We start from the raw sequence: 15641 nt of genomic DNA on the forward strand, positions 1-15641 counted from the left end.
AATTGTAAGTTTCTGTCGTTTTCAGCCAACTAGGTTTTGGTACTTTGTTACGGTAGCTTAAAGAAACCAGTAAGTACATACACAATGGTCTAACACTAAACTGAAATACAACTAAAGTCAAGTACTAGCCCAAAGAAGTACCTCTACATTAGTCGGCAATAAAGCCAACATGTATCACTGAATTGTTAAAACAGACAAAAAAAAAATCAATGTATTGACATATAAATGTGGGAAAAACTATGAAGAAAAGCAAACCTGTTCTTCATGTTCAGCAGACAACAAACATGCATGAATAAAATATTTAAAAGGTAATAATAAAGGTCACTAGACTCACATGAATGAGCTGTTTCATCAGTATCACCTAAAATCCATTCTGGGTTTTAAAAAAGTATTAGATTTAAGTAGTAGCCTAAGTTCTTACATCATCGATTTCCAGAAAAGTGTATCAAAATATGAGAAACGCAAAAGTCAAATAAGTTTGTTTCTAGAAAGTGAGGAGTGGATAAAAACCCTAAAAACATTTCCGCTTTTAGGTGCAATTTTGACAGTGTATTTCTATTTCTATTTTTGTTTTGTTTTGTTTGAGACTGAGTCTTGCTCTGTCACCCAGCCTGGATGGCATGGTTTTGTTTTGTTTTGTTTTGTTTGAGACTGAGTCTTGCTCTGTCACCCAGCCTGGAATGCAGTGGCATGGTCTCAGCTCACTGCAACCTCCACCTCCCGGGTTCAAGTGATTCTCCTGCCGCAGCCTCCTGAGCAGCTGGGATTACATGTGCGCACCACTATGCATGGCTAATTTTTGTATTTTTAGTAGACACGGGTTTCAACATGTTGGTCAGGCTGGTCTCGAACTCCTGACCTCGTGATTCGCCTGCCTCGGCCTCCCAAAGTGCTGGGATTTCAGGCATTGAGCCACCGCACCCGGCCAGTGTTATTTCCTTAATGTTACACATTTAATTTTGTTCTTACTACAAAAATGACACAACAGTTGACCTCTTGTGTCTAATGAATACTCAAGCGATACCAGAGATCCAGTTTTTGGCAAAGCATAACAATACCTATCTTATTCTCAACCTCATTGATTCTGAAACATACACTGCTTTCATTACTCTCCACATATTCATTTCTCCATTTTCTTATTTTCATAAATGAGTAACAATGAAATACAAAAAATTCAGTCACATAAATAAGACTGTGAAAAATTAGTGACACTCTCAAAATTAAAATATCTAGGAGTGAGAATCATCAAGCAATGGCTCAAAAGGTTTGTCATTTGGTATGCAAAAGTTTTAATTTGGATGTAAGACAAATAGATCAGAAGTGTTACTATATTATGTACAAAAAACGTGAACTGTTTGCAAGTCAAAAGTGTAAAACTACGTTCATCGAGGAACAGATCTATGCTAACAAACAAGAGCACTAATAAACCAATGTCAGAATATTTTTTAAAAACTACTGAAAGTTAATGGTCAGCTTAAGCAAGATTAACAAAAACAGGATAAAACAAAAATACTCTAAAGACATAATATACAACAGTATGGTTATAGGATATTAGAAAATAGCTGAGGTCAACATCTCTCAAGGTGAGATACTGTCCTTCCATCCTTATTTTGAAACATGGACACTCAGTGAGGATGTCAACAGATATAGGCCTTGCAAAAAGTAGTCATATCCACAAACCAAAGGACAGTCTTCATAGGTATATGATGAGGAATAGACTACTTGATAATTAGTTATACCCACATACTATTAACTACAATATCACCCTAAAAATGGGGGTACTGTTTTATTATCAGTTCATTTCTTTTTTTCTTTAAAAAGAGATATTTGGTAGACAAGGCAAATGGGGAGCTAAACAGAAAGCTGAAATGGTCAGAGGTACAAAAATGAGGCCACACTTAAGAACTTAGCAAATCATGTTTTTAAAGAACTAAATCTTACAGGACTTCAGAACTGATTACTTCTTTTACTTAAATTATAAGGGAAGGAGATATTTTAAATCAGCTCATTTGTGACTTAAAAGAAATACTTACAGGAAGGGATGATAAACTGTGGTTCTGTATTTCCAGCATATCCTAGTTTTGTATACCTGCAAAACAAAATAATTTATAAAGATTTTACTAATATTTTAGCAATTATACATTTATTTCTTGGAATTTCATTTGTTATGAAGTGAGATTCCATCATAGGTAAATCATATACCAAACTCCATAGTTTCACTTCATTTAACCCCACTTTCACAATTGTATCAAAATTATAAATGCCTAGAGCTTTTGAAAAGAAATTCCACTTCAAGAAATTGATCCTTCAGGAATATATGTGAAATAATATACAACCAAGGTCGTTAGCTACAATCTTGCTTCTAACAGCAAAAGACTGGAAATAACAATCAAACTGGAAACTACTGAAATACGCTAAGTTTATATTATGGAACATTATGCAGCTACAAAACACAGACTGAGGAAGCTCTTAGTACAGCAATATGAAACAATTTCCAAAATGTATTCCTAATTGAACAAAGACACAGAACAATGTATCAAGTATGGTATATCTGTATAAAAGTAATGGGGAGGAGTAAAAACACATAAAATGTTTTGTATAGGCACAAGATATCTCTAGAAGACTATACAAGAATAATTTTGGTTGTCTCCAAAAAAGGGAACTGGGGAGGTGATGAACAGAAATGAGAGGGAGATTTTTTCAATGTACATCATTTCATACCAAATTAAATAAATATAATATTTAATATTTTGTCACAGCAGATTTGGCCTATATTCTTCTAACAAAATAACAACATAAATAAGGATCAGAAATTATGAAAGCTGAGCTCTGACAAGCAGTATGTGCGGGCTACTTAGGAGACAGCTGGACACTTTTTAGGTATGTGGGAAAAGCTATTAACTATAAGCAGGCTTTAAAGAGAATATAACATTTTATTTTATTCCATATTCAAACTCACTGCTAAATAGCAGACAGGTAATTGCTGTGACATTCTTGGACTCTTAATATCTGTAGAATCTTTTTTTCTAAGATAAAATGAAAAAAAATAAAAAAACTTACTGGGCTACAGAGGTTCGAGACCAGCCTGGCCAACATGGTGAAACACCCTTGCTACTAAAACTATAGAAATTAGGCTGTGAGCAGTGGCTCGTGCCTGTAATCCCAGCACTTTGGGAGGCTGAGGCAGGTGGATTACTTGAGGACACGAGTTCAAGACCAGCCTGACCAACATGAGTAAACCCCCAACTCTACTAAAAATACAAAATTAGTCAGGCGTGGCGGTGGACACCTGTAATCCCAGCTACTTGGGAGGCTGAGGGAAGAGAATCGCTTGAACTTAGGAGGTGGAGGTTGCAGTGAGCCGAGATCACACCATTGCACTCCAGCCTGGGAGACAGAATGAGACTCTGTCTCACAAAATAAACAAATAAATAAATAATACCTTTGTGGAATATTTTAGCCTCTAAATTAAGTTCAAGAACTGAGTGTGCCAAGGCCGAGGACAGACGATCACTTAAGGTAAGGAGTTCAAGACCAGCTTGACCAACATGGGAAACCCCATCTCTATTAAAATACAAGAATTAGCAGGGCGTAGTGGCAGGCGCCTGTAATCCCAGCTACTCAGGAAGGTAAGGCAGGAGAATTGCTTGAACCCATGAGACAGAGGTTTCGGTGAGCCAAGATCATGCCACTGTATTCCAGCCTGGGTGATTGAGCAAAACTTCGTTTTTTTTTAAAAAAAAAAAAAAAAAAAAAAGGTGTGCCAAATAGAGTAAATCATCAAAAATAAGGGGAAACCGTAATCTGTTTAAAAAAAAAAAAAAAAAGTGATATTGGTCTACTGACTAACCTCTTCAACAGTTCCCCACTGTCCATGTTTTTTTAAAACAAAACAAAACAAAAATTTCCTTGTAAGGTACACAAAAAAGTCCATTTATTATTTGGCCTCTGACCTCTCCCAGCTGCGCTGACACCACATTAAACTCCTTAACCATAAAAACAGCTGACAATTTCTCAACACTCCAACCCATTTCATGCCACCAAGCCACTATTAACATTGCTCCTACTATGTTAGGTGCTCTCCTTCCCATCCAGTATAGTTTAATACCTTACCAGTGGACAAATGGAACTGACTAGTATACCATATGAAAATAAAAACTTGTTTAATACAAGGCAGTCTAAAACTGTTGAACTAAAACACTCTATTTAAAAGCCTACTACTATCTGACCAATACTTAGTGAATTATTAACACCTAACTATTCCTTGGTCTGATCCCATATATTAATCTCTCTACTTTTACTCTTATTTGTCACCACTGCAATTCAAGTTGCTACATCCAACAATACCCTAAAACAGGACAAAACAGTATTTTCAACTCTAGAACTCCTACAAAGGACAAGAGAATAATATACCTAAAAACCAATGCTCAAATTGTTTTTTCCTCTGCTTTCACACCACCACCACAACAATCAACACAGAAGACTTCCGTGACCAAATGTGTGGAGGGTTTCTCCCAACACCAAATGTGTGGAGGGTCTCTCCCAACAACAAAAAAGCAATCAGTTCTTCAGTGGACACCAGCTGGGTGTTCTGTAATTCAATTCCAGTACTATCTACCTGGAGACAGCATCAGAATTCACAGGTTGAAGGTTCAGTCCCCAAGACTGCCCCTCTTCTTCAGACACCAGTCACAAGCCCCAGCCTCTGGAACTTCTGACTCACCAGCTTGAAGATGAACTCTTTGAGTTCAATTAATTTGCTAAAGTGGCTCACAAAACTCAGAGAAACACATTAGCTGGTTTATTATAAATAATATTACAAAGCACACAGATAAAGACACACACAGGGTGAGGTGTGTGGGAAGAGATGTGGACGTTCCACACCCTCTCGAGCGTACCACCCTCCCAGAACCTCCACGTGTTCGGCTATCTGAAAGCTCTCCAAATGCTGTCCTTTGGGGTTTTTATAAAGGCTTCAGTGCAGACAGGATTGATTAAACCATTGTTGATCAACTTAACCTTCAGCCCCAGTGGTTGGAGGGTGGGGCTGAAGTCCCAACTCACTACTCATGCCTCGGTCTTTCAAGTGACCAGCCCCATCTTGAAGTTACCTAGGGGCTGCCAGCCAACAGTCATCCCATTAGCACTCAAACAGACATTACTTTGGAGTTTCTAAGAATTTTAGGAGTTGTATGTCTGAAAACAGGATTGAAGACCAAATATATATATTTCCCAATTTCAAACGGCCTAACTCAAAAATCTTCAAATGATGCTCTATTGCCTACAAGATTAAGTACAAGCTTGTTTCCATTTCTGTAAAATTATTCATTGTAAAATTGTTCCTAAAGGTCCATCCACATGAACAATTATATCATTCTCTGATTCCTGCAGCTGAATATTAAAGTTCTCCATAATCATTTCCAACTTTTATAAGCATCTGCTATCACTTGCTTACATAAACCCAGTTCTAAGCTTACTACACCTGCTACTCTTTTTTCCCCTGTATCTTGTCCATTCCCCCTCCCCCACATTATCTACGCTCACACTGCACCCGCTTTAAAAAAAAAAAAAAAGAAAAGAAAAGCTTTTATCACAACTTAAAACTTCTCCAGGAAGTCTTTCTTGATCATTTTAACTATCAGGCATCCTTTCTTTCAATTACTCTTCATTTCAACTACAAGTCACACATATTTTTATGTGTGTAAATACCATCTCCTAAATACAACAGTCATATTTGAAGTACAGACCACATTGCAGTAGAAATTCCCTTAAGAAACATTCATTTAACTAGCTTACCAGACTGATCAAGACCCCATTCCTGGCCAAAATTGAATTTCCTAGGCTGAGTATATTCATCAATGAATTACTTTCATAATAAACACCAAAAGAATCGAATGAATCTAATACAAAACAGTCAATACATAATCAAAACAAATATGCTATTCCCAAAATACAAAAATAAATGCATATGGTATCCAACTGTATGGATATACCGTAATTTACTTAATTACCTCTAATGCATTTTAAATGCCACAGCAAAATAATCCACTACATTTTGGGGAGCAGCAACTAATGTTCTACTACCTTAGATTTAAATTTTTAATATCCCAAGAGAACTAAATCATGTAAAGTCTGTCTACATTAGTTCTGCAGACTGCTAAATTACAGCATTTGATAATAATCAAAGACAACAGTATTTTCACCAATTCTTAAAAAATATGAGGGGAAATATCACAGTTTACTTAACTTTATAAATTGCTTAGACTCTAAAAACTAATTTGGTTCCTGGCTCAAAAAAAAAAATGTGGTACAGGATACAATCTAAAAAAATAAAGTTATCTCCTAAACTTTTAAAAAAGGTTTGAAGGCTCAACCTTCAAAAACTCACATTTTCTCCATCAGGGAGGAAAGTGCTGAATGACCAAAAAACATCACTCTTTAAAACCACTTGTCTTATATTATTAGCAAACTTTAAAAATTAAGATTTGAAACTAAAAAAAAAACCCACAAGTCAAAGTTCAGAGAACAAGCATACAGAAAATACACTGCAATAATTTTAAAAATAAGAATAGAACCATAGAAATCTCAGACTAAAAAAAATACTTTTTAACATTCATATAAAAATATTTTAATGCTCATATAGGAGATACGAAACATTTAAGGACAACAAGAGATTTAAAAGTTGAGTCCAGAAAGACCTGAAGGAAATGCTGAACTGAGTTAAAAGGATACAACGGGACAAAGTATATCCCCAACCATTTTCAAATTAACACAAGTAAAATACAGTAGTATTAGAGAAGCACAGTCAAGTAAACTGGAGGGGATTTAGAGACAGCTATATAACTTTTGCTTACAAACTTCATTTGAATTTTCTTTATAATAATAAGAAAAAAGAAAAAAATGAGAAAGAATATTAAATACTAAATTTGTTTAAAACTTCAAAATAAAAGCTTTCCAAATGTAAACTAGCCTCCATTAATCTACCAATTCTATTGAGTTTTACACATGAAATAACTACGTATTATTAAGATATTTTTATAAACTCTAAAAATTAGTCACCATAAAGAAGAAATTTTGTATAAGCAGATGGTAGAAGAGTTTTTCTCGCTTTTTCTTTGACTAAAAAAAAAAAACTGTTGCCTAACAATTAATTGGCACTTGACATATGAACTTTTAAAATTATAATTTAAGGATGTAATCACTATATTTAAATTCAAGGCTCTTGTTTTTTGTTTTGTTTTCTTTTTTTTGAGACAGAGTTTTGCTCTTGTTGCCCAGGCTGGAGTGCAATGGCGAGATCTCGGCTCAGCGCAACCTCCACTTCCCAGGTTCAAGCGATTTTCCTGCCTTAGCCTCCCAAGTAGCTGGGATTACAGGCATGAGCCACCATGCCTGGTCAATTTTGTACTTTCAGTAGAGATAGGGTTCCTCCATGTTGGTCAGGCTGGTCTCCAACTCCCGACCTCAGGTGAGCTGCCGGCCTCAGCCTCCCAAAGTGCTGGGATTACAGGTGTCAGCCACCACGCCTGGCCACAACCCGCTTTTAACCTTACTTTTCCAAAATAAATTTTTGCTTTGAATTTATAAATCCTACCAGTGTAATTTATTTTTCCATAGCCCTTGCAATTTTCTGTAAAGTTTTCCTGGATATTCAAAAAGGTCATTTATGAGCTGGGTGTGATGGCTCACGCCTGTAGTCCCAGCACTTTGTGAGGCCAAAGCAGGAAGGTCACTTGAGGACAAGAGGTGAACACCAGCCTGGGCAACAAATCGAGATCCCCATCTCCACAAAAAAATTAAAAATCAGCTGGACATAGCAGCTCACACCTGTAGTCCTAGCTACTTGGGAGGCTGGGAGGATCACTTGAGCCATGGAGGAGCTATGACTGCCCCACTGCACTCCAGTTGGGCAACAGAGCAAGACCACGTCTTTAAAAAAATTATTATAAAATTACAATAAAAAATAAACAAAAAAGTAATTCATAAAAGCAGCTTCTCCCCTGCTCTAAGTTACTTTTGGCAAAAACTCTTTTTTGGACAGCTAGTAAGCAATCTGGTCTCATTCCCTCCTAATAAGCTTTAAAAATAGGTTTAAATGGCTTCACTTTTTTCTTAACTTTGCCATCTGGACAACTGCATTTAGTATAGCATTCAGACTTGGGACAAACTTTCATATCTCAAAGCTATTTACCCAAATCGATCCACAGATTCAGGCAATTACCATCAAAATCCTCATAACATTTTTGCAGAAATAGAAAAATCCATCCTAAAATTCATATGACTCTCAAAGCATCCTGAATAGCCAAAATAATCTTGAAAAACAACAAAGTTGGAGATCTCACACTTTCTCGTTTTAAAAGTTACTACAAAGCTATAGTGACCAAAACAGTATGGTATTGGCATAAGGACTAACAGAATAAGGAGCCCAGAAATAAACTCTCACATATATAATTAAATGATTTTTAATAAGGATGCCATAACTACTAAGATGAAAAAAGGGCAGTCTTTTGAACAAATGGTGCTGGAAAACTGGATATCCATATGCAAAAGAATGAAATTGTACCTTTACCTTATACTATACACAAAAGTTAACTCAAAGCAGATCAGAGACCTAAACACAAGAGCTAAAACTATAAAACTCTTAGAAAAAAAACATAACGTGAAAAGCTTCATGATACTAAATTTGGCTATAATCTCTTGACTATGACACCAAAAGCACAAGTAACAAAAGAAAAAAAGAGAAAAACTTCATTAAAAGTAAAAACCTTTGTGTATCAAAGGACACAGTCAACACATTGCAAAGGCAACCTACAGAATGGGAGAAAATATTTGCAAATCACTATCTGTAAGGGATTAATATCCCGAATAAAGAACAACACAACAATCAAAAAAAGCCCAACTGAAAAATGAGCAAAGAACTTGAACAGACATTTCTCCAAAGAAAATATACAAATGGCCAATAGACACATGAAAAGATGTTCAACCTCACTAATAATAAAGAAAATGCAAATCAAAACCAGAATGAAATACCACATCACACCCATTAGGATAGCTACTATCAAAAAAAAAAACAGAAAATAACAAATGTTGGGGAAATGTAAAGAAACTGAAACCCTTGTGCAACGCTGGTGAGAGTTTAAAATGGTGCAGTGCTGTGGAAAACTATAAAACAGTTTCTCCAAAAATTAAATAGACAACCCAACAATTCCACTTCTGGGTATATACCCAAAAGAACTGAAAGCAGGAACTTGAACAGGTATTTGTACATGCATGTTCATAGCAGCAATATCCGCAATAACCAAAAGGTGGAAGCAACCCAAGCATCCATCAACATGTGAATGGATAACAAAATATGATATATACTTCCGATGGAGTATTATTCAGCCTTAAAAAGGAAACACATGATACATGCTTACAACTATGGATGAACCTTGAATACAGTAGAAGTAAAATAAACCAATCACAAAAGGACAACTATTGTACAATTGCACTTACAGGAGGTACCTAGAAAAGTCAAATTCAGCCGGGCGCAGTGGCTCAAGCCTGTAATCCCAGCACTTTGGGAGGCCGAGACGGGTGGATCACGAGGTCAGGAAATGGAGACCATCCTGGCTAACATGGTGAAACTTCGTCTCTACTAAAAAAATACAAAAAAAAACTAGCCGGGCATGGTGGTGGGCGCCTGTAGTACCAGCTACTCGGGAGGCTGAGGCAGGAGAATGGCGCAAACCCGGGAGGCGGAGTTTGCAGTGAGCTGAGATCCAGTCACTGCACTCCAGCCTGAGCGACAGAGACTCCACCGCAAAAAAAAAAAAAAAAAAAAAAAAAAAAAAGAAAAGTCAAATTCATAAAGACAGAAAGCGGAATGGTATTTGCCTGGGACTTTGCATGTGGGGAGAGAATAGGAAGTTACTGTTTAATGGGCAGAGTTTCAGTTTGGGAAGATAAAAAAGTTCTGGATCATGGAGGATGGTGATGGCTAGACAATAATGTGAATGTACTTTATGCCACTAAACTGCACAATTAGAAATGGTTAAACAGTAAACTTTATGAGTATTCTACCACACACTTTTTTTTTTTTTTTTGAGATGGAGTCTTGCTCTGTCGCCTAGGCTGGAGTCCCGTGATGCCACCTTGGCTCACTACAACTTCTGCCTCCTGGGTTCAAGCGATTCTCCTACCTCAGCCTCCCAAGTAGCTAGGACTATAGGCATACGCCACCACGCCCAGCTAATTTTTGTATTTTTAGTAGAGACGAGGTTTCACCATGTTGGTCAGGCTGGTCTTGAATGCCTGACCTCGTGACCTGCCAGCCTCAGCAGTTATGAGAAAGAAAATAATACTGGATACCTACTGTACATGTTAAAGCAGGATAAATCTAAATATATCAAATATAAGGTTTAAAAGAAAACGTGATACAGTTTATAACCCTGGAGTGCAGGAGACTTTCTAACTTAAAATCCATACACTGAAAAAGTTTATTTCAATTATGTAAAGATTAAAAACTTCTTTACAAAAACACACCTAAAGTAGCCAAAAGAAAAAATGAGTAACAGAGAAAAATTATCTACACTGAGAGACAGAGATAATCTCTTCAACATATAAAGGGTACCCAGATGTTCATGACAAGGGAGAGATGGAGGAAGAGAGGAAACAAAAGAAGGAAAGGCAAAAGACACTAACCATTCCCAGAAAAAGAAAAATGGTTATTAAACAAAAGGACATTCAACTCCATGGGATTTTTTAAATGCAAATTAAAAGTGCACTGAGGTGCTTTCAAACATTACTTGTTAGAGGGAGGGCTGTATAACAACAACAACAAAAGTAAAAACATTACTAGTTAGAATGCAAAATGATACAGCCACTTAGGAAAACAACTTAGCAATCACTTAACATCTGACCCAGGAATTCTACCTCTAGTTAGAATCCACACCAGAAAAACAAAAGCAGTTGTCCACATGATTGTGTACATGTATGTTCACAACAGAATAGTTCATAAAGACCCAAAACTGGAAGCAAAACAAATGTTTAAGAAGAAAATGAATAAACAAGAGTGTTACATTCATACAAACCAAAATTACTTCACCTAGGAAGAACCAGGAAAATGTAACCCATTCTCCCAGAAGACACTCAACAGAAGGCAATTCTAAGATGACCCAAATGCTGGAATTATCAGATAAAGACTTCGAATCAACAATGAGTATTAACATAGACTTGCAATTGATAATAAAGGAAATATCACCAGATAAACGAAAATAAAGGCCGAGCAGTAGAAATTATTCATTCTGAAAACAGGGTGGGAAAAAAAACAAAGAAAGTGAAAATAACAGAGCTTCAGGGACTTATCAAGGACAATATCAAAAAGGTGACACACACAGCCAGGCGCAGTGGCTCACACCTATAATCTCAGCACTTTGGGAGGCCCAGGCAGAGAGATCATGAGGTCAGGAGATCGAGACCATCCTGGCTAACAGAGAAACCCCGTCTCTACTAAAAATACAGTAACAAAATTGAATGGGCGCAGTAGCAGGCGCTTGTGGTCCCAACTACTTGGGAGGCTGAGGTGGGAGAATGGCGTGAACCCAGGAGGCAAAACTTGCAGTGAGCTGAGATTGAGCCACTGCACTCCAGTCTGGGCAACAGAGCAAGACTTCGTCTCAAAAAAAAAAAAGAAAAGAAAAAGTGACACACTGAAGTCCCAGAAGGAGAAGAGAGGGTAGTAAAAATATTTTTTAAAAGAAATAGCGGCAGGCTAGACGGGGTGGCTCACGCCTGTAATCCCAGCACTTAGGGAGGCCGAAGCAGGCGGATCACTTGAGGCCAGGAGTTCAGGACCAGCATGGCCAACACGACGAAACCCCACCTCTACTAAAAATAAATTATGGGAGGCTGAGGCAGGAGAATCGCTTGAATCCAGGAGGTGAAGGTTTCAGTGAGCTGAGATTGCGCTACTGCACTCCAGCCTGGCAACAGAGCGAGACTCCATCTCAAAAATAAACAAACAAAAAAATTAGCCGAGCATGGTGGTGCGATCCTGTAATCCCAGCTACTCAGGAAGTTGAGGCACAAGAAACACTGAACCTCGGAGACAGAGGTTGCAGTGGGACAAGACTGCGCCACTGCACTCCAGCCTGGGCGACACAGACTCAGGCTTAGAAACAAACAAATAAAAAGAAATAGTAGCCAAAAATTTTCCCAATTTAGTGAAAGAAATTTAGAGATTTAAGAGGCTCAAGAACACCCAAGCAGAATAAATATAAAGAAAACCACACTTAGGCACAAAGTCAAACTACTGAAAATCAAAGATAAGGAAAACAATGTATTCATATATGGGGATCTAAAATAGAACCTGAGAAATAAGTAGAATGGCAGTTGCCAGGTATTGAGAGATGCAGGAATTGGAGAGATGTTGATCAACGTGTACAAGTTTCCAGTTATAAGATGAATAAGTACTAGAGATCTAAGCTATAGCATAGTAACTACAGTTAATAATATACAGTATTTTACAGTTAAAATTTGCCTAAAGGAGATCTTAAGTGTTATCACACAAAAAAGGTAACAAATACATTAATTAGCTTGACTGTAAGACTCATGACACAAGATTTCCTTATATCAAAATATCACGTTGTGGCCAGGAGCAGTGGCTCATGCCTGTAATCCCAGCACTGTGGGAGGTCCAGGCGGGTACCCTGGCCAACATGGCAAAACTCCATCTCTACTAAAAATATAAAAACTAGCCAGGCATGGTGATGAGCACCTGTAATTTCAGCTACTCAGGAGGCTGAGGCTGGAGAATCGCTTGAACCCAGGAGAAAGAAGTTGCAGTGAGCCAAGATCACGTCACTGCACTTCAGCCTGGGTGACAGAGAGAGACTCTGTCTCCAAAAAGAAAAAAAAAAACTAAACCAAAAATGTTTCTTTGTGACTTAGAGAAGCAAGTTAAATACAAAGAAAAGCTCTTACTATGGCAGCAATGAAAAACATCTACAATGCTGATTTTGGCTGGGAAAGGGAAGTTTTAAGGGACTTGAAAAATGACTTGCTTAGAGAAAGGAATATAGAGAAAAGAATTCAAAAGCACTTTTGAAGCTATCAAAGCCTTGGTGACTAGAAGAATAACAGTAGAAATATAAGAAGACTAGGTGAGAGAGGAGGCTGGACTGGCAGAAATCAACAGCAAAAGAAAGATGAGTTTTATACAAAAAAAAAAAAAAGGTGAGTCTGTCACAACAGTAATTGCCTCTGAGGAAAGGGGAAGTGGATTCGGGGACAGTCACCAATAACGCTGTTTTGTTCCTTAAAACAATGAATTCAGGTATCTGTTATATTATTGACTGTACTTACCTAAAAGAAAAGAAATCCATTAAAAGAAAGAACCTTTTTCAGTAGTAAAACAATTTATGCCTGTATCGTAAGAGCATTAACATCCCTTGCATTGGATATTATTTTTAATTTTACAAACTTCAAATGCTTGTACATTAAAAGCATGTACAATTATACTCTCTTGTTAGGGGTTAATATAGTGGTGACTTTGAAGCCAATGTTCCATTATAATTCTGAAAATTATATAGGGCCCTTAAGAATGATGCTAAATCTACTCTGCCTGTGCCTCTATATATGGAACAAGTTTTAACTTTCAATAGTTCAACAAATGAAATGATGTAACAAAATAAATACAAGACCCCAGAACTTAAGGATAGAAGAGACTTTAAGGACCTAGCACAACTCTTTCCAAAACCTTAATACTGACAACCACTAAAGTTCAAATAATTCTACCCTAATATGAATGACTTGCTTATACCCTTACCATATCATAAAAATAAAGCACATCTTACATAATTTTATGTAAGATATGGTTACCAAATAAATCCCAAATGAAAATAGAGGTTTACAAATTGATCCCAATGCCTACTCCCATAATATCTCAATTCTCAACTTAGTTTTTGTCATACAAAACCAAAGCTCAAAAAGGTAATTTGGTGTTAGAAACTTTGTCGTTGCTGTTGTTGTTGTGACGGAGTTTCGCTCTTATCGCCCAGGCTGAAGTACAACGGCACAATCTTGGCCAACCACAACCTCCGCCTCCCGGGTTCAAGCGATTCTCCTGCCTCAGCCTCCCGAGTAGCTGGGATTACAGGCATGTGCCACCACGCCCAGCTAATTTTGTGTTTTTAGTAAAGATGGGGTTTCTCCATGTTGGTCAGGCTGGTCTCAAACTCCTGACCTCAGGTGATCCGCCGGCCTTGGCCTCCCAAAGTGCTGGGATTAAGGCATGAGCCACTGTGCCCAGCCAGACACTTTTAAAATAAGAATGTAGTGGCTAATTCACAGGGAAATTTGTCAAGTAGAGTAAGACAATATTAGCTATAAAGATAAACAGCAATGGTTTAAAAAACTTTTCCAATTCCTTCCAATATTTTTCTCACCATATGCAAGTCAATGTTTAACCTGACACAAAAATACTGATGGACTGTTGAGTGGAAGAACCTGGACGCCTACTCTGTGTCAACAGAAACATTTTCCTGGTCCCTTTAAGCCTAAACCTTAAAATCTTAACTTGCTTTTCACTAGTGGGGAGAAAAGAACATGAACCTTGAAATTAAAAAGACACTAGTGAATGCTTGTTCCACCATTTACTAGCCTGTGATCCTGTGATCATAGACTATTCCTAATGCATAGGGAATAAAACTAAATTCAGAGGTTGTCATAAGTATTAAACGACCTAATAGTGAATAGAAATCACTAAGTATTCGGTAAACATTTCCCTCCCAAGATGATTTTCCTTTATCCATAGGCCTCCCTTTATTCCTCTACCCATTCCTTTAATTTTGCTTTCAAAGATTCTCAACCATGTCTTCCCAATCCCTTTGCTACAGAGGTCCAACTATCCCCACTGAAGACAACTACAGCAGTTACAGCAGTCAGCAGTTGCCCCATGAAAGAAATCAGTCACAAAAAGCCACAGATTCTATGATTCCATTTACACGAAATGGCCAAACTAGGCAAATCTATAAAGACAGAAAGTAAATTAGTGTTTGCCAAGGGTTGAGGGTAGAGGTAATGAGAATGACTGACACTGGGTGTGGGGTTTTTTGGGGTCATGAAAATGTTCTAAATTGACTAGATTCCAATAAGTAGCATCCAGGCATTAAAAAATAAAATAAGGCCGGGTGCGGTGGCTCAAGCCTGTAATCCCAGCACTTTGGGAGGCCGAGACGGGCGGATCACGAGGTCAGGAGTTCGAGACCATCCTGGCTAACATGGTGAAACGCCGTCTCTATTAAAAAATACAAAAAGCTAGCCGGGCGAGGTGGCTGGTGCCTGTAGTCCCAGCTACTCGGGAGGCTGAGGCAGGAGAATGGCGTAAACCCGGGAGGCGGAGTTTGCAGTGAGCTGAGATCCGGCCACTGCACTCTAGCTGGGGCGACAGAGCAAGACTCCATCTCAAAAAAATAAATAAAATAAAATAAAATAAAATAAAATAAAATAAAATAAAATAAAATTGACTGGAAATGGTTGCACAACCTTGTGACTATACTAAAAATTACTCAATTATACACTTTAAAAGAGTAAACTTTATGGTATGTGAATTATAACTCAATAAAGCTGTTAAAAATAGAATAAAATGGCCAGGCACGGTG

General features: G+C 37.5%; 1 protein-coding gene across 1 annotated transcript in view; it reads right to left on the bottom strand.

The window, feature by feature from the left end:
- ACTR3 (actin related protein 3) overlaps nucleotides 1-15641 on the bottom strand; it is a 73036-nt gene that overhangs the window by 46819 nt on the left and 10576 nt on the right. Inside the window, exon 2 of the mRNA XM_007964759.3 lies at nucleotides 2034-2089. Within this exon, the coding sequence (XP_007962950.2) occupies nucleotides 2034-2089 (56 nt within the window). The remainder of the gene's footprint in view (nucleotides 1-2033; nucleotides 2090-15641) is intronic.

This window comes from Chlorocebus sabaeus, chromosome 10 (assembly GCF_047675955.1).
Source record: "Chlorocebus sabaeus isolate Y175 chromosome 10, mChlSab1.0.hap1, whole genome shotgun sequence".
Lineage (NCBI taxonomy): Eukaryota > Metazoa > Chordata > Mammalia > Primates > Cercopithecidae > Chlorocebus > Chlorocebus sabaeus.